Source organism: Balaenoptera ricei, chromosome 2 (assembly GCF_028023285.1).
Source record: "Balaenoptera ricei isolate mBalRic1 chromosome 2, mBalRic1.hap2, whole genome shotgun sequence".
Lineage (NCBI taxonomy): Eukaryota > Metazoa > Chordata > Mammalia > Artiodactyla > Balaenopteridae > Balaenoptera > Balaenoptera ricei.
The window spans coordinates 160,513,308-160,537,335 of record NC_082640.1 but is presented as its reverse complement, the minus strand read 5'-3'; the positions used below and the strand labels follow the sequence as shown (position 1 = coordinate 160,537,335).

The following is a 24,028-nucleotide window of genomic DNA, read 5'->3' as shown; positions in this document are numbered from 1 at the left end:
ACGTAACAGAACATGAAGGGAGAAAGTAAGAAGAGGAAGGAAAAGAAAAGAGGGAGGAGCAGAGAAAGGATCCAAAAAATAAATAAAACAATAAAACATCATGATACAGAACAGATGTGCTCCAGGGAACTGAGGAATATTTGAAATTGTCTCTACTAGTCTTCAAGACACAAAGATAGAGAAAGAAATCAGCTATAAAACAAAGGTAAGTGTTGTGAACATCACTGAGCCTTGTGTTTACATGAATTATGGAATCACTGAGCTACATAATATTCAATGGAAAAGAGGTTTTGGGATGTTCAATTAGCATGTAATTAGAACACACCATATTAAAAAAGCAATAAAAATAAAATTAAGAAAACAAGAGAAAGGGGCTCATGCTGTACAGCCCATGAATCTCATTGGCTTTATCATGAAAGTTTATTTTTTTTAATCCTAGTACAATCAGCTACCAGTTACATACAGTAAAAAAACAAAAACAGCCACAAAGCAATGATGATAGAGATAGTCTGCGACACTGTACAGTGGAGGAAACGTTGTCTGTTGGAGTCCTCCAGCAGATCTCCACCTGGCTTCCGCAGTTAAGCTATCAATCCCTCCCTCCCCAAAGTAGTTAAAAAGAAAAATTAATGTCTTGCTTGGGTAGAGCAAGATCCTAATACCTCTTGGGGACACTGGAGAACTTTAAAAAACTAAAGCAGTAGAAACAAAACAAAAACTGAAATGTGGAAGCAAGGTGACACACAACGAAGCTCCATGAGGCCTTGGCTTCAGACCACCTCAAAGCGAACCACCTGGAAAGAAAAGAAAAGGCTGTCACAGCAGGAAGGAACAGATAGAAAATTCAGCAGACCTTAGTCTCTCTCATCACTCCACTCCTTCCCAAATCTACAGGATCCAAGCTTTTCTTAAGTCTTATATTTTTATAAGTAAGCCAGGTTGCAGAAAATTGCTTCCTTTTCTAATACCCTGTATTGCAAATGCTGGCAACTAGCACATACTTACTCTTTTAGAACCAGAAAACAATACAAGAAGAGAAGCATTTTTAGCAAAGCATGCCGTCTTCTTTATCTCAAACTCTTCAAAACAACAAACAGTAGGCTATTTATATGACTGTGTACCCTTACCTTAGAGGAGTAATGACTCCATTCAAAAACTAAGTCTCATATATATTTGGTTCGATTGAGGGCTTTTTCAGCCAGGTGACCACTTTCATCTGTGATCTTCTCCCAATCAGTCTGTCCGACCACAAAACCTATGGCCCTTTTCCTATCTGCATCCTTCTTTTCTTCCAGGTCTGCCCATCTCACCTAAAAAGAACACAGCATTAGGCTGGGCTTTAGAAAAAATAAGTACACAAAGAGCCTCTTAGCTTTCTGAATAGTCTAATGGGTAGGATAACTAATTTAAAGCCAGGAGGTTAAAAAATGAGAAGGTAACTGTGGAGAATTGAAGAAAGCCATATATCTTAAGTTACAGAAAGAAAACTCTCTAGTCAATCACCAAGTCCTAACCACTCCAGCTCCTGAACAGTTCAGCCCTCAGTTCAGTCATATCCCCTTCCCCCTCCTGTCACTCCTTTTTAGTTCACTGGCTTCATTTTTTTACCTAAAGAAAAGCACTAACCTCTACCTAGTCTTCCTATCTTCATTCTCACTCCCTCCGATCCACTCTGCCAGAGGAATCGTCCTAAAATACACACAGCTTTAAATCTGTGCCCTACCTACGGAATAAAATCCAAGCACACAGGTCCCTCTGGATCTGGCCCTGTCTATTCTCCTGCAGCATCTCTGGGCAGTACCTATGCACTTCATACAGCAACACAAAATTACTTCCAGCTCTCAGAGCATACTGGGCCATTTCTCATCTCTGTAAGGCTGCATAAACTAGACTCTCTTCCTGAAACGTCTTTGTTCTAACCTGGTCCACCTGGCATGAGTCTAGTCATCAACCCTTGCTTTATCCCTCTTGCCCTTTGCCAATCAAATAATTAATCATTGCTTCCCTGGAGTTACTTCTGGATTTTGACATGTCTAGTTTTGAACTTCCATACTATATTGCAATTATCCACTTACAGATCTCTCTTCCCTAACAGACTATATACACCCTAGATCAAAGACTGAGTTGTTGTTTTTTTCCTTTTTTTAAAAAATTTATTTATTTTTGGCTGCGTTGGGTCTTCGTTGCTATGCACGGGCTTTCTCTAGTTGCAGCGAGCGGGGGCTACTCTTCGTTGCAGTGCGTGGGCTTCTCATTACAGTGGCTTCTCTTGTTGCAGAGCACGGGCTCTAGGCACCCGGGCTTCAGTAGTTTCAGCGCCTGGGCTCAGTAGTTGTGGCTCACAGGCTTAGTTGCTCCGGCATGTGGGATCTTCCCAGACCAGGGATCGAACCCATGTCCCCTGCATTGGCAGGTGGATTCTTACCACTGCGCCACCAGGGAAGTCCCGAAAGACTAAGTTTTATTTATCTCCACATAATAAATTTTTTTGAAATTTATCCTTAGAAAACAGGGAGCTGGTATTATTACTTTCATTTATGAGATGAAGAGACCAAGAGACAGACTCAGTTGATACCATTTATGGCAAGATTATAACTACAAGTATATAGATCAGGGATATTTTTTATTGGTATTCCGATATTTTTAAAATATGGATTCTTACATGTTATAGTAGTAATTTTAAAAATATAAGCAGATATATCCTCTAAAAAATGAAATACTTAAAAAAGAGAGACTATGAAACTGTGGTTTGCAGTACCTAGTACCAAAGTCTGCAGAGATTGTATTTTAAATATGGCTTGTGATTTATTGTGATTGTGGTCTGTGACAAGGAAAGGGAACCAGAGCATGCTCAACCATGCTGCACCTGGAAATGTGTAATTGCTCTTAGAGGTACACTGACCCTCCCTATTATCATTTATAGGAATGGTAATCAAATGACTAGGCTTCTCCCCCACCCCCACTGTTTTTAGCAACCACTTAGCTAAAGATAAGATACACAGTAACAGCTGTGGGGGAAAACTGATAACACCTGACTCTTTTTAAAGTAGATTTTTTTGTGGGTAGAAAACCTATAACTCAATTTCTTTCATGGGCCTCAGTAAAAAGCTATTTTAATAAACAATGTGGGCTTCTGTGTACCAAGATCTCTGGGCCTTCTGCCCATTAATGCTGATGTATTTATTTTGACAGATTCATGCACCCTCTCTCAGCTCTCCCTGGGATCAAGGGTACACATTTTAGCAAAAGATGACTATGGTTAAGGGGAATGAAGAATGGATGGACGGATGGACAGATGGATTGCGGCCACTGAACAAAGAAACGGTAACCAGTCCACAGTACTTCCTTAGCACAGAGTTAAACACACTAATCAATCTTGCCCTGAGTAAACTAAGAGCTAATTTTTAAATCTGTAGTTTAAATTCTAAGTCTTTAAAACTGATGCTATATCAACATTATTCATTTACATGTTGGGCTCCTCCCGTGGAGGTCCACTCCTTAAGTGGCCTCCAATTGCACAGACCTGACACACAGACATACAACGCTGTAGAAGGAATGAATAATTACCAAAAACACTAAAAATATATGGAGCAAAATAATGACTTTCAACTAGAAATGGCTTCTTAAATGTCAGTGTCCCTCCTAATCTTCCTAGAGGTACTTTCACTGAGATTTACAATCTCAATTTTTTGCCATTTATCTTAACTGTAAAAAGAAAAAAAAGTTATAATAAAGAAAACTCTTGACCAATACTCAAAAGTTTCAGATACATATATTTTATCCGTTGTCACCAAAAATATTTCTGAAATGTATGAGTTCAGCAAACAAAACAAGAGAAATGTTCACTTTTCCACAGTTATCAAAGAAACACAAATTAAAGTCCATTTTATACCCAACTAAGCAAGTGGAAATTTAAAAAAATAAATTATATTTTAAAACCTAGCCATTTTGGTAAAATTCTAATATGATCAACTCTACAGAACTACCTTTGTGTTACAGTGTAAATTAATCCCAGAAACCTGCCCAATATTTATAAAAAGCTGAATTATAGAAATCAAGAGACCCCAGGAAAGGAATGAGTAATGAGTCCTGCTTTCCTTGCTACCTGTAGGATTTCCCTGTGCTCTGATGTTGATTTTGGTAAGTGGTGTGAGAGTTAAAAACTATTTGAAGCTGATTCACTTTGATATAAAGTAGAAACTAACACACCATTGTAAAGCAATTATACTCCAATAAAAATGTTAAAAAAAATTACTATCTCCTCAAAAAAAAAAAAAAAAAAAGAGCTATTTGAAATGAGGGTGGGAGGCAGGGAGGAGAGTGAAAAGAGGAGCCACAAGAATTAGGATGTGTACCGCTCATGCTCTTGTCCACCCAGCTTACAAAGTAAATTACATGGGATCACATACTCCTGATTGAAGAGAGCAATAGTTACCTGACTAAAAATGAACTAGAGAAAAATATTTCTCATTTGGAATTATTCACTGTTACACCAAATTATTATGCCCAAGGAAGAGCTATTTCTACTTTTCTGTTGCCCCAACCTTAAAACTGGAATAAGAGGTATCAAGACAAGTAGTCCCTGCATGGAGCTGGGCACATACGGAAGGCCACTAACCAGGTCTCAAGACACAGACAAGGGCAGGTCTAGGGACTGTCTGCAATATTTGAAAGAGCTTTGAAACCTGGAGTCCTTTGTAATGGTATCCACTGTAATGAAGTTTTACTGGCATTTTTATTCTCTTACAATAAATATCCTTTTAATATTGAATTACTAAGGGAACTCATAAAAAAGAAATGATGTATAATGATAAAGAAATTATTATTAACTTCATTCTTACTTAGAGAAATGAAAAATGAGATACCATTTTTTTTTTCACCGATTAGATTGTCAAAAGTTAAAAAGTTCAATAACAGCACTGCTGGTGCAAGTGTGGAAAAGCAGGCATTTCCTTACATGTGGGTGTATAAATAGGTGCAACCTTTTTGGAAAACAATCTCACAGTATCTGTCAGAATGATAAATCATATTCTATGAGCTTGCAGCTTTAAGGCTAAAAATATTCCCTAGAGATATACTGTCAAAAAGATGCCAAGATGTATGCATATGACTTTAACCAGAGTATTATATTAGCAATAAAACAAAAACAGCATAAGCATCCACCGATAAGGGACTGGATAAATAACTGATTATTCAGCCAAACAATGGCACACTAGGCAGGCATTTAAAAAGAACGGTAGGGAATTCCCTGGCAGTCCAGTGGTTAGGGCTCTGCGCTTTCACTGCCGAGGACCGGGGTTCAATCCCTGGTCAGGAAACTAAGATCCTGTAAGCTGCGTGGCGGAGCCAAAAAAAATAAATACATAAAAAGAACTGTAGGTTTGTATATACTTAAATAGAAAGATCAAGACAGACTAGCGGGAAAAGGTTTATGCAAATCATATGTAATATGATCCCTCTCACTTTATTTTGTTTTAAAGGATATATACAATTATCACTTTTATTGAATTTGACATCTACGTGGAAGACTTATCCAACCTCCTGGCTTCATTACTCTGCTCCCTATCATAGCAAAGCTTCTTCAAAAAGTTATCTACATTTGCTGTTCTGCACTTCCTCATTTCCTATTCTACCATCTGCTCCAAACTGGCTTCTGTCCTTCAACTCTCTAAGAAAGCTTGACCTTTTTTTTTTGATCAAACATCAACAATCTCCATGTTGCCAAATCCAATGGCTATTCCTCTTTCCTCAATTTACTTGTCTTCCCTGTATCATTTAACAATGGACTATTCTTTACTTCTTAAAACATTTACCTCTATCTGAACTTCTAAATTTTGGAGACCTGAGTCCTATTATCACTTCTAACTTAACTGGTACCTCCCTGAACTTCTGATTTTTCACTCCCAAACTTATGTCTCCCCTACTTTTCACTAACTCAGTAAATGGCACCACATACATGGAATACTTATGGCCAGAACCCTGAAGAGTCACCTTTGATTTCATCCATCCTGGACCCTCAACATCTAATCCATTAAGAAGTCCTATAGATTCTCTTTAATACTCTACTTTGCACCTGGCTCTTTTGCCCCATGACAAAATGGCACAAGCAGCCATTCCAAACTCCTTTAAGGTTGACAACATGCTAGCCATATGAGGTTCTGTTCTCCATTTTTTAAGTTACTTGTACATTTTGATCTGATAATTTGTAAGGACTCTTTTTTTAATCTGTAATATGATACAGTATAAACCAAACCACTCTAAAAAAACAGCATTCATATGATTATCTGACTATAACTTTCTAAAACCAGATGCCTAAACGGGCCCTTTATCTGTTGGTAGTTATTGACAGTCTCTTACCCTCTTCTTCCCAGGCTCAGAAGCACGAGTGTCATAATCGTCAGGGAGCTGAAGATAATCCTCCATTCTGCTGGCAATAGCCTCCCAGTCACGTTTCCTTTTAGTACCAGTTCTCAAGCCATCCAACTTGTCTGAGGGACAAACACAGAGCCGCAGCATTAAGGAAGAGTGTGAGTTGGCACACGACACACAAACAAGGGGAAAGAAGGCTGGAACACTGTCAGAGAGCACATCCGCATTTCTGAGAGCAGCATCACTTGTAGATCCAAACTATCTTCTTGGCTGAGATAATATCAAGTTCTGTGCAATTTCCATTGTTTATCTGGTGTTCATACTGGCAGCCTTTATATTACTATGTTGGTTTAAGTAACAAATATGGGCAGAACAAGAGAAGGCCCTTGTTTCCTGGCCTCCTTATCCTCCCACCCCACCTAAAATCACAACACTTCAGCTCTCATGTTCTGATGAAAATGCAACATTGGGTTTTTCTAAAAGCAATTTCTTCCATTCTTTTTTTTCTTTAACACAATATTAACACCACCCATTAGATGTGCAATCATGTGTGATATCGTATTATATGAAAAGCAGGTAGTACAAGAACTTAATGAGCCAAGCTAACGTTCAGAAAGGTTTTAGATTAACAGTTTCTTGGGATTCTGACCGCTGTGAGACGATTCGTCATGAGAATGTTTATGAGTAAGTTGATTATACAAATCACCACTTTCTTTGGTTATACTATGAAGTGCAGTTGACCATCCTGAGGCTAAGGGCTAGTCAGCCAAAGTGGCTGGATCTGAATTTTCTTTCTGAATCCTCAATCTGAGAGGCTTTCCAAAAGCCCCAAACTGTAATCAATTAAATGAACAGGGATTGCTGATTCAGAAATTATTAGATATGAGTTTAGGTGTCTTCAAGAACACATGATGAAAATGTGTGGGTTTTTTTATTGGTTGTTAATTCTGATTTTGAATTCTACATGTGAAATATTATGAGTTTTATATATATATACATATACATACACATATATATATATATATATATATATATATATATATATATATGCACTACATTGAAGCACTAAATTTTTGGATCATCTGTAGTTATAAACACACTATTATTAAGTAGGTCAATAAAGGAAAACCTAAACACTTCAGAAACACACAATAACCACACTTCATTTAAGTCCATAAAGGGTCCAGAGTGTATATATAATAGAAACCTTTTAGGCATCAAGGTGGAGAGAACTTGACATGAAAAGAAAAGTACAATGGAAGCAGGAGGAAAGGTGAGTTTATGCTTCAAATGTAAAAGTTATACATACAACTAACTGTGCATACCATACAGGCCTCAAAAACCAGTAAGATTTTGCATACTTGGCAAAGCTTTTATTTCCTAAGTTCCTCCCCCATAAAAGCAATATTATTGAAATATCAGCAAGGCAAACTACAACACTTTACAAAACCCAAGAAATTTTTATCATATCACTTTGGAAAATTTTTAACACGGACTGAGTTCAACAGAAACAGTCTTCTAATCTCCTCTGTAAATCACATGCTGTACCAAATGGCTCTAACCTACATGTATATGACAGGCCATATTATACAAGATCTTAAAGAAGTGACACCTTGATTGCACAGGGACATAGAATATGGTATTAGAAAACCAACGAAGTCCCACAAACAGTAAAACTGTTCTCAGTTCAACAGTGTACAGTATTAGCAGAAGAGTAGGCAGCTCCAATACACTTATTGAATAAACCTCAAAGGATTTCCAAACTTAATAAGATCAACTTCCACATTAACATACTTCAAAGGAAAATTTCATATTTCAATTCTAAGAATAGAACATGGCCAGGCAGCAATACAGAAGGGCAGTGAGAAAACTGCAAGAACTTTTCCTCATACACTGGGTGTATGACAGGAGTTACACACCAGGAGTCCCATATTTGCAACATGGAAGTTCAGAAGAGCATGTATTTCTAGTCTGAACACCCTTGTTTGTAATGTTTAATTTGAAATTTTATTGTGCACAACATGTTTAAAGTTTCCTTCCTGGGGCTGAAGAAAGGTTCGTACCTCTTCCACATGGCATCCTGGAAACCCAAACACACAGATGTATGGCATAAGGTGAAGGAAGAGGAATCTGGGGTATCTGTTAGTTACAGAAGACGACTGGTGTCCAACACACTCATACTAATGATTTTCAGAGGTTTGAATTTCAAAAGGTGAAGTTTTAAGATGAAGATGAAAGTTTAAATATCCAACTTGGCAGGTCACAGAATTTTACCACATCTTCAAAACAGTATATATTATTATTACAGCACAACAGAAAACAAATTTTAGATATATCTATATATTTTCTAAACATAAATGGTATTTCTGAAAATTTGATCACAGTGAACACACAAGGGTTACGTGCCTATACAAATAATAATTGCATTCCAACTGTGAAGAGATGAAACTGCCTGACATGTAGAAGGCCAGTACACAATAACTCATAAGCAGAGACAAATGACACTGAGATGAGAAAAGCAAAAGTACTCGATATGAAGAAGCCTAAATTAGGATGACAACAGTCTCAAATATTCTTTTGGTTTTTCAGTTTGAGAAACCAAAATCATGTCAGTGGAATTTAAGTAGCTTGAATGCTGAATCCCAGCATTTGATGTGGCATGTAACACCCACCCTTGCATTAGGGTGCCTGTGTCCCAGCTGGAAAGGAGCCATTCAGGTGCTACTGAAGGTGGGCCACAGGCAGTCTTCAACAACTCCATGACACCCATGCCAGATGCAGCTCAGGCCAGTTCTGAATTTTTCTAAAATTACACCACTTCCAATTTAACACTTACACACAGGCTGAACTGCATACTGTACTTAATGAACACAGATCAAGACTCTACAATGAGATTTAACAGCTCTTTGAAAAATTATAGGTAAGTGAGTATTTTCTCACTGGCAGACTCATTTGTAAATCAAAATTCCTCAGTTACAGATTCAGCTTGTCTAGCTCAATGTATGACACTGCTAAAGCTTAGTATGTTTCCACCCAGCATAATCATGTTACCAAGAGTAATTTAAGAAGTGTTGGTAAAATACTCAGAAAAATAAATTGTACCTGCTACTCAAATCTACTGAATTTGCTATGATAAGAAAGGCAACATAAATAGGCTAATTCTCAAATGAAGAGCCTCATGTTTTAGGCTCTTCTTCTTTTTCTCAATTGGCTCCATGGACCAATCTCAAAGAAGCAAGCACTTTCGGGAATGCTCACACTCCATCTGCCTTTCTCTACAGATGATATAGCTCTCAAGATAACACAGTGGTGCAAGAGGCAAGTCATTATACGAAACATCACTGTCACAAACAAAAACCCAACTGCAGACACGTAAGAATTTATTTCCTAGATTCATTACTAGATCTTCAGTGCCTTTAATTGAAATGGTTTATTTAACAGTTCTATTTCTGGATCACTGTCTAACATTCTGCTTTTAAAATGGACTGAATTTACATAAAATGTATTTTCTGAGAAGCAAATAGTAGATAGGCCAGAATTTTTTCCAGAAATTGATACCAAGATTAATGTCATATTATCTTGAATAATCATAACTAAATTCCATTTTCCTTTCTCTTTAGAGATTAGAAAGGAAAATAGAAAGTGGACTAGCTCAAGTTAAAAAAAAAGCATTATCCTAGATAATATATTACATAAGGCCTCTAAAGATTATATGCTTAGCTAAAATATTTTACAATCCCCATGTCTCTTTAATTACCACTTCTCTTTGCCCCAAAAGATAATCACTACTTAGAGAACCAGAAAATAGGGAAATGATCTTATAGTCTTATAGGTTATTCGGTAAGTACAGAACTTCAGATTTAATCTAATCTTAAAATAAACATATCTAAAGCATTATTATTAAAAAAGTAATTTGTGATTGTTATTTTCCTACATATTTAATTGCATTTAAACACTTATGAATACTTTAAAAGTTTAGGGAAGGAGATGGTTTATTATTAAGATTTCCCACAGAGGGAGGACGAATCCAAGAATATGTCAGTAACCACATACAATTTTCACATGCCATACACTAGAAAAAAATCCTAGACTTTGCAACAAATCACCTATCGCAACAATATGGTAATACTACAGTTTACGGAATTATCTTTTCACATAGGACCTGGTCGTCATCAATGGCTCACATGATCAGCTGGGCAAAATGAAAAGCATAGCCTATGCAGTTGTGTGTAAAGTGCATCCCTCTGATGTCAGAAACACAGATAATATGCCCCAAACAGTGAAGCAGCTAAATGACTCACATTTGTTCTATAAATTTAAGATATATTTCTATGGTTACTTCAGCTTTGGAGTTACAGCATAATTCCAGGAGGAGAAATGCAGAGACCAACAGTCATACTTCATATATTAGTAAGGTCCATCCTTTCAAAAAATCTTATACCATTATCTTAAATTATTTACTAATACATCTTAATCAACATGTTAAATGGTTCTCTTTAGGTGAGGTAAAAAAAAAAAAACTGTTCTGCAATATTACCGTGAAATATTGGGGGAAAATCCATTAGATATGTATGATTTTCTGCTTGACAAAGAACCCCATGTTAAGCAACTCCAATTTTTGATTTAGACAATCATTTTCACCAGTCTACCTTGTAATCTGGCACTAAGGACAAGCTGGAGGAAAATTTAAACGGAATCTTACAAAGCAGGCTCCTCAAAGACCGGAATTATATATCTACCTCCCCAACTCAGAAACTCTAATTTATTATATACAAGGAAAATAACTGCCTTTTCATTAATTTTTAAACTTCAATATTTATTATTATTACTACTATTACCCAAAGTATTCATAATCAGGTTCAACTTTGGACTGCAGTTAAACATTTTTTTAAAAAAGTAGAAATCTCACCTACACCAACATTTCTGATTAATATAAATGAATGGACTTTAGAAGTGACAGTGTTTTATTACTAAATTTATCACATATTTCCATTTACTCTAAAAACCTTAAGTGGTACCGAAGGTAGTTCTTTTAAAATACTCTTCTTTCACTCTGTCACAAGACATAAATGAAAGCCAACAAAATAGACTGAGGATGTAAGGTAGGCCAAAAATCTTCATTTAAGCAGAAATTTTGGGAAACTTGTTCTTCTTATAGCAGAAAGATCTATGACCATTACCATCAGGTATCACATATAAAAACAGGAAAAAGGAAATACCCACCTAGCTTTGCCTCAGATGTGTCCATCTCCCATTTGCTTTTCGGAATGTAACCCTAAATCGTACACAGAGAGAAGCTCGAAGGGTTAGAAAGAGACACATACATGCACATCACTTTTGAATCGGAAAAGCATTAAAACTGGGAATGGATTCAGTTTCCACTCACTATTTATAAATATATCCTGAGGGAAAACACAGTCTCATTATCTTTGAAGAAACTGAATTACCAAATTCACCAAACTTCACTGCCCAGATTTCAGAATAGTCACTTTAGAATAGTATCATGAAGGCGCTTGGAGGCAACTACAGTTCAGGACACACAACTGTAGTCTGAACAACAGCTATATAGCAAATACGGTAAGAATGTATGGTAGTTACTGTGCTCAATTAATATCATTCAGAGTAGCAGAGAATTTATAATACTAGCTAGGTTATTTTCTAAATACAACTGCTATTGTTGTATTTAGTATATAGTAGCCATTTAGTATATAGTAGCCATGAGGTCCAAAAAGTGTTCTTCAAGACAGTTACTTTATATTCCAGTGTACTTTTAGATACTCAAAAGAAGGGAGAATACTTGATATCACTGAACACAATTATGAAGTTCAACTTCATTTTAAAATGACTCAATCCATTTACCAGTTAGATCTTACAAAGACTAATTTTACTGAATCAATTTCAGAGCATTACTTTTTCATCAGTTGGAAACTAGATTATTATTTCTGATGTCTTTTAAAAAATTACATCTTTCTATTATATGAAAACCCAGAAATCTCCACAGGCAATTTATATCTTATTTAATAAAATAACTGGGTGGTTTATTTCAAACGAAGTCCTACATAAGATTTTCAAATTTCACAATGTACCTATTTAGCTATGTAGTAAGCCTTTCAGTTTATTCACCTAGCAAGTGTATGCTTTTTCCACATAATTCACTGATTCCCCCTTTCCTTCATTTGGACTCTGTTCTCTATTAGGTCTTAACATACAAACTTTAATATTAGGACTTATTATATAGGACAGATTCATCAAAGGTGTCAGCATCTTCTTTTAAGAATCCATATATCTTTCCACTATTGGGAATGTTCAAGTTCATAGAATAGACTGACACACAGGTAAACTTGGAAAGTATGTTGAACACTTCATGACAATAGCTTCTGTGTAAGAGTGTACTAGAGCATCATCATTCTTCCAGGAAATCTACAGGTTTTATACATTTCTAGTCTTTAAGCCAGACTAATAATTCAATTTCAACTAATTAGGTAGTATTTCAGATTATAAATTATACCATCCTTTCCAAATACATGTTTAGAACAAACCAAGACAAAGGCTGAAATGATGGTGCTAAAAGTTTAGTACTGATGGAATTTGTACAGTTGTATCTCAAAAAATCATCTGAAAACCTTAAACATCACTAGAATAATATATTTATAAATTCTGAGTCAGATCTATGAGGTTCAATGAAGCACTAAAGAAGACAAAATATCATACCAATGATCCCCCCAAAGGAGTCTCTTAACCAAGAAAAGTTTGGATTTCACCCAGCTATAGTAATCAGTACAGAGTAGAAAATGTAAAGTTCAGTGAAAATTCCATTAAAATGGTCTGAATGACACAAGACTTGCTCTTAACCCTTTCCAAGGGTCAATTCTCCAAGAATCTTTTACTCTTGGAATAGAAACCAACAGTAGAAGATCTTGATTCTGCATTTTGAAAAAAGGTTAAGAGAAGTTTTATAACATAAAGATAAGCAAAATGAGTACATTAATTTCCCCCTGCTGGAACCACCCTTTTCTTCCTTAAAACTTAAAATCATCTTCTCACTGTTTGAAATATTAGGCTACTTGGAAATAAAAGAGATAGTTCAGCAGGGTAGAGTTCTAAGGCTTCATTGCCATGTTTCTGATGAAAAAATATAGTATTACAGTGTGTTTCACTTTTAAAAATAATAGTGCATTCAATTAAAAGTTCCAAGTTTTGACCTACACCTAAGCAAGTCAGATGTTATGAACCATATGCTGAACTGAAATCTCCACAAAAGGAAGACAGAGCTTCAGAAAGCTAACATTAGAGACTTCTCACATGACTGATTGCTAGTACACACGCTGCAAGTAGCTAAACTGGTCATTAGCCATATTCCAGGACAGCGTGGACCTTTAAGTGAATTTCCTGCCTACATCTTAGATCATGTATGTCAAAATACAACCTAATTAATAAAAATACTTTGTTTAAAGAAAAAAAAAACCATAGGAGACTCAAATGCCATTAACTTTAAAGCTTATTTTTTAATCCACATATGAAATCTAGGAATGTAGAAATTGACACCATCTCTATGCAAACACACAGTTTCTATTCAGAGTCCTCTATAACACACATGGGTTGATGGGACCACTCCTTAGAGAGAATGTATTCTCTAGGGGTTAGGAATCAGGGTTCTCGCTTTGCACATTTTCAGAAGAATATGAAAAGCAGCTTTAGCAAGGGCTGAAGTATTAAATAAAACAAATAATATTTTGAATTTAAAAAGCAACACTATTCCAAGGCACTGCTCATCTCTGTACCCCATTAGCAAACACTGAAAATAACGTAAGTCTATAGGTCGCATATTCTTGAATGACAGGGTAAGGCAGACATCACTACAGAGGTGTGATCAAAAGCATTTACAGTAGGTACACGGGAACTTTGAATTCACACTACGTAAGCCTTTAATCAGCCTAAGCAAAATGCATTGCCTACACAGTCAAATCATTTTCCCCATCACTTAATAGGATAAAATGCGGAAGAACAAATCCAGCAGTCAGTGGCAACCCTCTGCCTCCTCATTCAATAAGTTCTTCTGCCTCAGTTTATAGAAAATCAATTTTGAGCTCTTATAGCAAAGAAGAGACAATTATGCATACATTGGGTAGGCTGTACCACATATTTGCTGGAATGTAAGAATACCCTTTCAAATGTAATCGATTTTCTTAAAAAGTGTATTCCCCTAGAGCCACCCACAAATAGATGAGTGAGTACAAGGGTAAGTTTCTTAGCATTCTAAAAATTTTCTTGTAACAACACAGTAGAGGGTTCTTTTCCTTTGGTCAGGGGAAAAATAAAAAGTATCCAAAAGTCTCCTTGAAGATGATTATGGAAACTTTTACCATTAAGGTGCATATCAACAATAGTCATCTGATCACAGAGCTGAATTTAAACCCTTAAGAATTTTAATAAAGAGACACTTTGTTCAAAGTGGTTGTTCTGTCTCCTACCAGTTCGCTTTCCTCTTCCTCTGCATCTTTCTTTTCATCCTTCTGTTCTTCAATATTTGCATCAAAATCTTCCATCTCCACCTACAATACCACAATAATCACACACAAAAAGACTGAGTTAACATTTAGGAAAATGTTGAGTCCCTCACTGAGATATGAAATGAGCACAGTTGCCCAGAGCAAGACACACAGACTTGCTGTTACATGCTAAGTAATTTCTAACACCCTAAACTTTGAAACAGAACTGACAGACAGGATGATATTCCTGCTTTTCATTTTCCTGGGATATCCATCTTTGTAATTCTCTATGAAGTTGAGTATAATGATCTAAATTGACGGTTATCTGTTTTGAATGACAATGGATTACTAGGATTTCTTTTTAAAACCTTTAGCAAGTATTTTTTCAATCAAGTAAAACAGGTATGATTCAAATTTCAAAATGTAAGAAAGGGTATAGTGAAAAGTCAGATGATAATAGCTTGGCCCAGAATAGTAGCAATACAAATAGAGAGTAGATAAATTAGAGAAGTATTTATAAGGTAAAACTGACAAAACTTGTAGGCTGACTATATGGTGGGGGGATAGAATTAAACACTGGCACAAGGGGAAAGTAAAGAGTCAAAGATAATGGAGAGTAGAGAGTCAGGGTTTCAGCAACCAAGTGGATTGATGGATCTAATTACTAAAATAGAGAACGTGAGAAGAGGAACAGGTTTGGATGAATTACATATTGAATAGGTTGAGTTTGAGGTGTACTAAGATAATACATATTTTTTGGTAGAGAATTCAGAAAATAATGGTAGAATTATAAAAATCACCCATAACCCCTCCACACAGATATAATTACTGTTAAAATATTGATAAAATGCATTCCAGCCTTTACAATTTAATATTAAGGGCATGTAAGTGGCAATCCAAGGTACCAAAAAGCCTGATTATCTATACAGAATGTGCAGATTGAAAATAGAGCCTAGGATAGAGCCCTAAAGAACTCCAGCATTTAAGGACTGGGTAGCAAGAGAAGCCAGCAAAGGAGACTGAAAAGGGATGGCCAGAGATGCAAGAGGAAAACCAGGAGAAGGTAGACTCACAGAAGCCAAGAGAAAAATGGTTTCAAGAAGGTGGACATGGTCAACCATGTCATATGTGGCTGCAAAATTAAGCAAAAGAAGTGAGAATTGTCCATTGCCATGGAAATATTTGGTGAGAGAGTCTCTAGAGAATGGCTGGGGCAGAAGCCAGAGGAAATGGGTTGAGGAGTGGCATGGGAGGTAAAAACACATAAAAATACAGTGACAACACTGAGTACAGATAACTCTCATTCACAGGAAGAGGTCAAATAAAACAGAAGTATATAACTGATTAAAAGAGAAAAATCTCTCCTTTTCCATAATAAAGATTTATTTATTTCAAACTAGTAATTGATTTAGACAAGAATTCGCAATCTGTGAAAATCTGTCGGGGAACAGGATATTAACAGTTTCAAAGTATCTCCCTACAGATTACTTATTAGGAAGAGAAAAATGCAGAAAAATTTGATGGATATCACCTGAACCAAGTGATCAACACTTAAATCACCAATAATGAAATAAGACGACATCATAGGACCCCTGATATGATGCACTGAGAACACCATGCCACTTGTGTAGCATTCCTGCTAATGTTTAACCTAAAGCTAATCATGACAAACCCAAATTGAGGGGCATTCTACAAAACAGCTAAGTGGCCGATACTCTTCAAAAATTTTTTGTCTTTCATGACAATGACATAGCTGAAAAACCATTTTTTGTATGAAAGGACTGGATCCTGGATTTTAAGAAATTCTTATAAAGCACAGTATGGGAACAACTGGTGAAATATGAATATGGACTGTATATGAAAGAATTCAGGAAATTTATATTACCTAACTTAGTATCTTATCAATGTTAAATTTCTTAAATTTGATAATTGAGCCTTCTAGTTTTGTAAGAGAATGCCCTTGTTCTTGGGAGATATCTACTGAAATATTTAGGGCTAAAGGGTTTATGAGGTCTGCATTTTAACTCTCAAATGGTTCCACAGTAAGAGGAATAATAGTAGTAGGAGTAGCAGTAGTAGTAGTAGTAAGAAGAGGAGGAAGAAGAAACAGAGGAAATCTAAATAGAGAAAAATGAGACAAAATATTAACAATTGGTGAATCTCAACGAAAGTCATGCAGGTGTTCTTATATTGGGTTGGCCAAAAAGTTTGTTCGTTTTTTCCATTATGGAAAAATCCAAACGAACTTTCTGGCCAATACAATACTATACGTGCAATTTTCTGTAATTTAAATTTTTTTCAAAGTAAAAAAAGATGGAAAAAAAGGTCGCTTTTGCACTGCTTTCGAGCCAAAGAATGCTCACCTCTTCAATAGCAGCATCCTGCAGCAAAGAACGAATGTCCAGACGCATCATATGACGAGGTGCAGTTTCCCAGTGATCGGCCATCTAATTGAGAGATTCAGGAGGTCAAGTTATCTCTGGAAACTACTCAAAGAAAGACCAAGAGAATATCCAAGACAAACTTAACTAATACTGTGAAGTCTAACAGGCTAGTTCCAGGAAGAGCTAGGACACCTCGTACCCTTAGATACAAAGGTTAAGAAACATTTACTAAAGCAGGTAGAAAATATATTTTGAAAGCAAAGGGGATAAATAAGAATTTCCAGACAACAGTGATGAAACAGGCAAAATGAAGTTTAGAATATTACACCCTCTGTGCTTCAGAAAAATCACCTTATTTATTTCTTTAAGCTTTCTTCCATGAATATTCCTCTTGCTACAAGTCTGGTTATCTGCACTCATTTCAGCCAAATACACCTAAGAAAGAATGAATAATGATTAGGCAAACAAATGCAGCACTTACATGATAACACAAAGTACTCTAAAGTTCTTTTAAATCTGTACCTCAAATCCCTTGGTTTTTGCTGCACTCCAAAACTGGTCAAAATGTCTAACTCTGTCATTGATGGCATCCAGGATGATGAAAGGGAAAAAGCCATCATCCAGAGTCTTTTTGAAAGTTTTGAACATGCTGGTGCGGTAGGTTTCCTCCATCTCAGCTTCATATTCATATTCCATTACCTGAGATCCCCCAAAAGAGATATGGAGTTAGCAAAAGCAAAGAATCATCTTAAATCTCCTCCCTCGTTAGCATTTGGATAGAGACAACTTTCTAGTCTTTCCTTCACACCTGAGTACTAAAGTTCGTGTTCAAAAAAGCCACATTTCTCTCTGAACATGTTTTCCTTTCAATGCTATTTATGAATCAGGATGTAATCTGAGAGGAATATACCATACCTTTTTTTTCACTTTCTTTCCAGAATCTGGATCTTTTTCTTCTTTTTCCACTTCAGCGATGAAGTAATCATCCAGGCTTAGAACTCTGGGTGCAGGTCCTCCAAATTCTACCTCCTTATCCTAAGAATCATATATTCAAGAAAGTTAAAGAGAATTTATGGAATAAATTAATAAACGTGCACAAAGTTTTTCTTATGGCTAAATACCACGCAATCTTCTTGTAGTTTCAAATCAAGCAGGGGCAAAGTAGCCTAAGCAGATCAAAATTTATGAGATAGCATCTACCAGATGGGCGAACTAGAATGGATCAAATGGGAAATATCTGTATCAATATCATGTTACTTGCTAAGAAGGCAAGTGGCTAACAAAAGCAACTGATTCTTTCACTTTCCCATACTCACTCGAATAAGTTTCGCAACATGTGTCTTTCCACTGCCAGGCAATCCTCTCATTATAACAACAATCTGAAACACAACGAAAAAAAAAATCACCCAGAGAAGATTTTTTTTCACAGTGAGATCTTAGAGTTAACAATGACCTATCATTCTCCAGGACAGACCATATGATAGGCCATGAAACAAACCTTAATACATTTGAGAGCACAGGAATAATACAAAGCATGTCTCTGACCACAATGGAGTAAAATTAAAAATTTGGGAAATGCACAAGTATGTAGAAAGTAAACACCATACTCCTAAATAACCAATGGGTCAAAGAAGAAGTCAAAAGAAAAATCAGAAAATACTTTGAGATAAACAAAAATGAAGACACAACATAAGACAGTGGAAGAACAAACTAAACTGAAAGCAAGCAGAAGGAAGGAAATAGTAATATTAGACCAGAAGTTAATAAAATAGAGAACTGAAAAACAAAGAAGAATCAATGGAACCAAAAGCTAGCTCTTTGAAAAGAGCAACAAAATTGACAAACCTTTAGCTAGACTAAGAAAAAAGAGAGAAAATTCAAATTACTAGAATCAGAAAAAAAGAGGGGACATGACTGCCAACCTTACAGAAATTTTAAAAGGGTTATACTATGAACAACTGTATACCAACAAAGTAGATAACTTAAAAGAAATGGACAAATTCCTAGAAAGACACAGCCTACTGAAACTGACTCAAGAAGAAATAGATAACCTGAGTAGACCTATGACAAGTGAAGAGATTTAATTAGTAGTCCAAAAACTGCCAAAAAAGAAAAGCCCAGGCCCAGATGGCTTCTTCACCGAATCCTAACAAACCTTTAAAGAAGAATACCAACTCTTCACAAACTCTTCCAAAAAATGGAAGAGGAAGGAACAATTCCCAACTTATTTTATGAGGCCAGCATTTCAAACCAAGCATATAATCTGATACCAAAACCAGACAAAGACATCACAAGAAAATTACAGATATCTCTTAGGATTATGGATACAAAAATTCTCAACAAAATACTACCATATTGAATCTAGCAACATATTAAAAGAAGTACACAACATGACCAAGTAGGGTTTATCCCAGAGATTCAAATTAATATCTGAAAATCAGTTAATGTAATACATTATATCAATACAATAAAAAACAAAAAAATCTCAGTGCAGAAAAAGCATTTAACAAAATCCAACATCCTTTCATGATAAAAACATTCAACAAACTAGGAATGGAAGGGAACCTCCTGAACTTGATAAAGGACATCTAATGAAAACCCACAACTAACATAGTACTTATGGTGAAAGACTGAAAGTTTTCTTTCTAAGATCAGGAATAAAACAAGTATGTCCACTCTCACCACATCTATTCAACACTGTACTGGAGGTCTAGCCAGAGCAATGAGGCAAGAAAAAGAAAAAAGGCATACACATTGTAAAGTAAGAAGTAAAACCATCTCCATCTGCAGATTACATGATCTTATATATAGGAAAAATCCTAAGGAATCCATTAAAAATCTATTAGAACCAATAAATGAGTTCAGCAATGTTGAAGGATATACGATCAATACGAAAAAATCAATTGTATTTCAATACAACTGAACAATCCAAGAATGGAATTAAGCCATCTATACCTTCCTTTTTTTTTTTTGGCAGCACCGTGTGGCTTCCGGGATCTCAGTTCCCCGACCAGGGATTGAACTCAGGCTACGGCAGTCAAAGCGCAGAATCCTAACCACTAGACCACCAGGGAACTTAAGCCATCTATATCAATAATAACATTACACGTGAATGGATTTAAACAATCCAATTAAAAGGCAAAAATTATCAGACTGCATAAAAAAAATGATCCAACTATATGCTGTCTATAGGAAACATACTTTATTTGTGTCATTGAAAGACACAAACAGATTGAAATTAAAAGGATGGAAAAAGATATATCAACAGCCACAGGAAAGCTGGAGTAACTATACTAATAATATATGAAATAGACTTTAAAACAGTGACATACATACATATACAGAGTCAAACTTCTGATGGAAATCTCCCGTACCATTTTATTTAAATGGAATCTAATTATTTTGCAATAAAAGATAAATTTAAGAATGTAGGGGGCTTCCCTGGTGGCGCAGTGGTTGAGAATCTGACTGCTGATGCAGGGGACACGGGTTCGAGCCCTGGTCTGGGAAGATCCCACATGCCACAGAGCGGCTGGGCCCGTGAGCCACAACTACTGAGCCTGCACGTCTGGAGCCTGTGCTCCGCAGCAAGAGAGGCCGCGATAGTGAGAGGCCCGCGCACCGTGATGAGGAGTGGCCCCCGCTTGCCACAACTAGAGAAAGTCCTCGCACATAAACGAAGACCCAACACAGCCATAAATAAATAAATAAATAAATAAATATTTTAAAAAAAGAATAATAAGCTACATGTTTAAAAAAAAAACAAAAAGAATGTATACATATGGAGGAAAATATGTCTAAACTAATCAAGTCTCCTAATTCTCCCTCTTTTAGTTCCACATACCATAAAACCAAATCCTCTTTTCCCTTCTTCAAATTGCAATTAATTGAGTTCTTATGAATTATTTTCTAAAACTTTCAACATTTTTTTCTGCCAAGCAATTAAGCTCTAATTTCTTAGATTCTATAGGGTAGGCAGTTTATGAGATTTTATGATGATTTGGAGATGGTAAGATGCCTTGAATCTGATATTAATACTACATCACACGTGGAAACAACCTAAATGTCCATCAACAGATGAATGGATAAAGAAGATGTGGTACATATACACAATGGAATACTACTCAGCCATAAAAAGAATGAAATAATGCCATTTGCAGCAACATGGATGGACCTAGAGATTATCACACTAAGTGAAATAAGTCAGAAAGAGAAAGACAAATACCATGATATCACTTATATGTGGAATCTAAAGTATGGCACAAATGAACTTAACTATGACACAGAAACAGACTCACAGACACAGAGAACAGATTTGTGGTTGCCAAGGGGGAGGGTGGGGGGGATGGACTGGGAGTTTGGGATTAGCACATGCAAATTATTATATACAGAATGGATAAACAACAAGGTCCTACTGTATAGCACAGGGAACTATATATATTCAATATCTTGTGATTAAACCAAAATGAAAAAGAATGTATATATCTATGTAGCTGAATCATTTTGCTATACAGTAGAAATTAACACAACATTGCAAATCAACTATACTTTAATAAAATAAATTAAAATTTTCTTAAAAATTAAAAAAAAATACTACGTCACAGAAAAGTACAGAAATTCTGTTCAGGATACTAAAAAGATTTCTTATCAGCTTCTAATTTGCAAGAAAACTAGTCATTTACATAGGACTTACTCTCTCAGGTCTGCTCTCTCGGCCAGGTGGTTTCAAAATATCATCCACATTCTTAGATTCAGGTTTCTTCTCGACCCGCGGAGCTGGAGGTGGCTGGTGGCTTAGTGAAGGAGCTGGCAGGGGCATTCGCTCCTCTGGGTAAGTTCTTCGTTCTCCTAGGATTCCAGCAGTTGAACAAATTACTATTTATACAGTAATTATTTAAAATTTTAACTCTCTCCACTCCTCCTAAGGTAATATAAGTTATGGTGATTTGGGGGCTTACTTTTATCCTTAATTAGAGATAGTTTAAGATAATGTAAATCTATTGAAATCAAGAAAATGAAAAGATTTAGGTATGATTTCAGGCAAAAAGAATGTTCTGAAAAATACTGAATTCATCCTTGTTTGTATTAAACTTAGGAAAAAAGTTAAGCAACAGAATATAGAAGAATAACATGTACTCCTGAATAGTCCTGAGTATGATTTATAGTCCGTCTGTATGTAACTTCTGCTTTACAATTTTGAGAACGAGTCACCAGCTTAGGAAAGCTTGTTTGTATAAGTAGGTGTGAATTTCTAGTTTAAGTGTAATTTATAACAGTGAAAAACTAAAAGCAACCTAAACGTCCAAAAATAAGAGTCATATATCTCATCCACTTGATGGACTATCATAGAGCTGTTAATATAATAGGTTTACGTATGGAAAAATGTATATAGTACACAATATCAATGGGAACGAGCACAACAAAGAAACTGTATTTATACTTTGATTACAACTTCATTAATATGTGTGTGAAGAGAGAATGACAGGAAATATACAAAATTACAATAGTTGTGGTATGGTAGGTGGTGGGATTATAAGCGATTTTGTTTCTAGCTTCCAAAATTTCTTTAATAATGTAAAAAGAGAAATTTACATTTTATTTCATCAATTACATGGCTATTTTTGGTGATAATGTTGTCACCTCTGAGAAATCTGTGAGTGCATTTTACTCTGAAAGTTTAAATCCATAACTACAATGGAAAGCATCTCATGTTGTTTTCAGTTCTCAGCATCTTTATAGTTAATAAGGCACTAATCTACCTCCAAACATGGACGGTCCTTCATAGGCTGGTCGGTCAGACTTCCGATCATAGGATGGCCTATCAAATCCCCCTCTTCTGGATGAGGAATGGTCTTTTTTGTCTCGATATGACTGAGTCCTAGAAGGTTTAACAGTAAGTGCTTTGGTAAACAAAAAATATATGGAGGTCTCTTATAATGCAACACCATTATCTGCCCAATTTTTTCTATGGGTACTTACTATACATAGTCAATACTTATATTTTCATTTTGCTTTCCCATTTAGATCTGCCTTGCATACACACATCCACAGAGCTCACAAATTGCAAAAATAAATTGTTTGCCTATTAACTAAGCAATGATTACAACTTTGTTAACAATACTCTTTCCTTTCCTTTCTGGCTATCTCCATCTCCCATTTAACTCTCTGGAATTCAAGCTCACAAAACTCAACCATCTAGTTTCCTGAAAATTGGTACTCTTCCCTCTCCAAATTATACGCACACATGCATGAGAAAAATACATCATTTACTAAATTTCCTTTAACTACACTGACTTTTGCTGAACTTAAGTATATGGTAATTTGCACACCTGGCAAAGATATTTCTCATAGCATACCTGTCATCTCGAGGTCGGCGTTCTCTGTCAAATCGATCCCGGTCATAGTCAATAACACCACGATCCCGGTCTCGATCTCTATGTGTCTCCCGATCCCTTTTGAAATCTCGATGATCTGCCATGACATTACTTTGACGATCAAAATAAGGCTCACGATCTCTGTCTCTATCGTAACGATCTCGTTGGCCTACATGCTCTATAAAAACAATATAAAATAAGAACTATATCCCTTTTTTTCTGAAATAAAAGCAGAAATGTACACATCTAAATTTAGAACTAGTATAAATTGTTGCCCTAAATTCAACTTATAAATCTTTTAGCTATATTAAAGGGAGGCCCACATTCGAAGAGGCCCTCTGTGAGCTGGCCCCTGCCTAACCCTAGTTCCCTCTCTGATCTCACCTCCTACTACTTTCCCCATCTCTTTGTG

The 24,028-nt window shown here is 35.9% G+C and overlaps 1 protein-coding gene across 3 annotated transcripts in view; it reads right to left on the bottom strand.

Annotated features, from left to right (window-relative positions):
• Positions 1-401: 401 nt before the first annotated feature.
• Positions 402-24,028, bottom strand: part of YLPM1 (YLP motif containing 1) — a 68,728-nt gene continuing 45,101 nt past the window's right edge. The window contains exons 9-21 of one of the 3 annotated variants that reach the window (XM_059914671.1): positions 23,599-23,794; positions 23,002-23,120; positions 21,936-22,090; positions 18,559-18,621; positions 18,158-18,277; positions 17,765-17,941; positions 17,594-17,677; positions 17,222-17,305; positions 14,841-14,921; positions 11,593-11,644; positions 6,358-6,488; positions 1,128-1,310; positions 402-794 (exon numbers count right to left, since the gene is read on the bottom strand). In XM_059914671.1, coding sequence (XP_059770654.1) covers positions 1,164-1,310; positions 6,358-6,488; positions 11,593-11,644; positions 14,841-14,921; positions 17,222-17,305; positions 17,594-17,677; positions 17,765-17,941; positions 18,158-18,277; positions 18,559-18,621; positions 21,936-22,090; positions 23,002-23,120; positions 23,599-23,794 — 1,409 coding nt within the window. In that variant the 3' untranslated portion in view covers positions 402-794; positions 1,128-1,163. Of the gene's footprint in view, positions 795-1,127; positions 1,311-6,357; positions 6,489-11,592; positions 11,645-14,840; positions 14,922-17,221; positions 17,306-17,593; positions 17,678-17,764; positions 17,942-18,157; positions 18,278-18,558; positions 18,622-21,935; positions 22,091-23,001; positions 23,121-23,598; positions 23,795-24,028 lie in introns of those variants that run through there. The other 2 variants (XM_059914672.1, XM_059914673.1) reach the window with 2 other exon arrangements.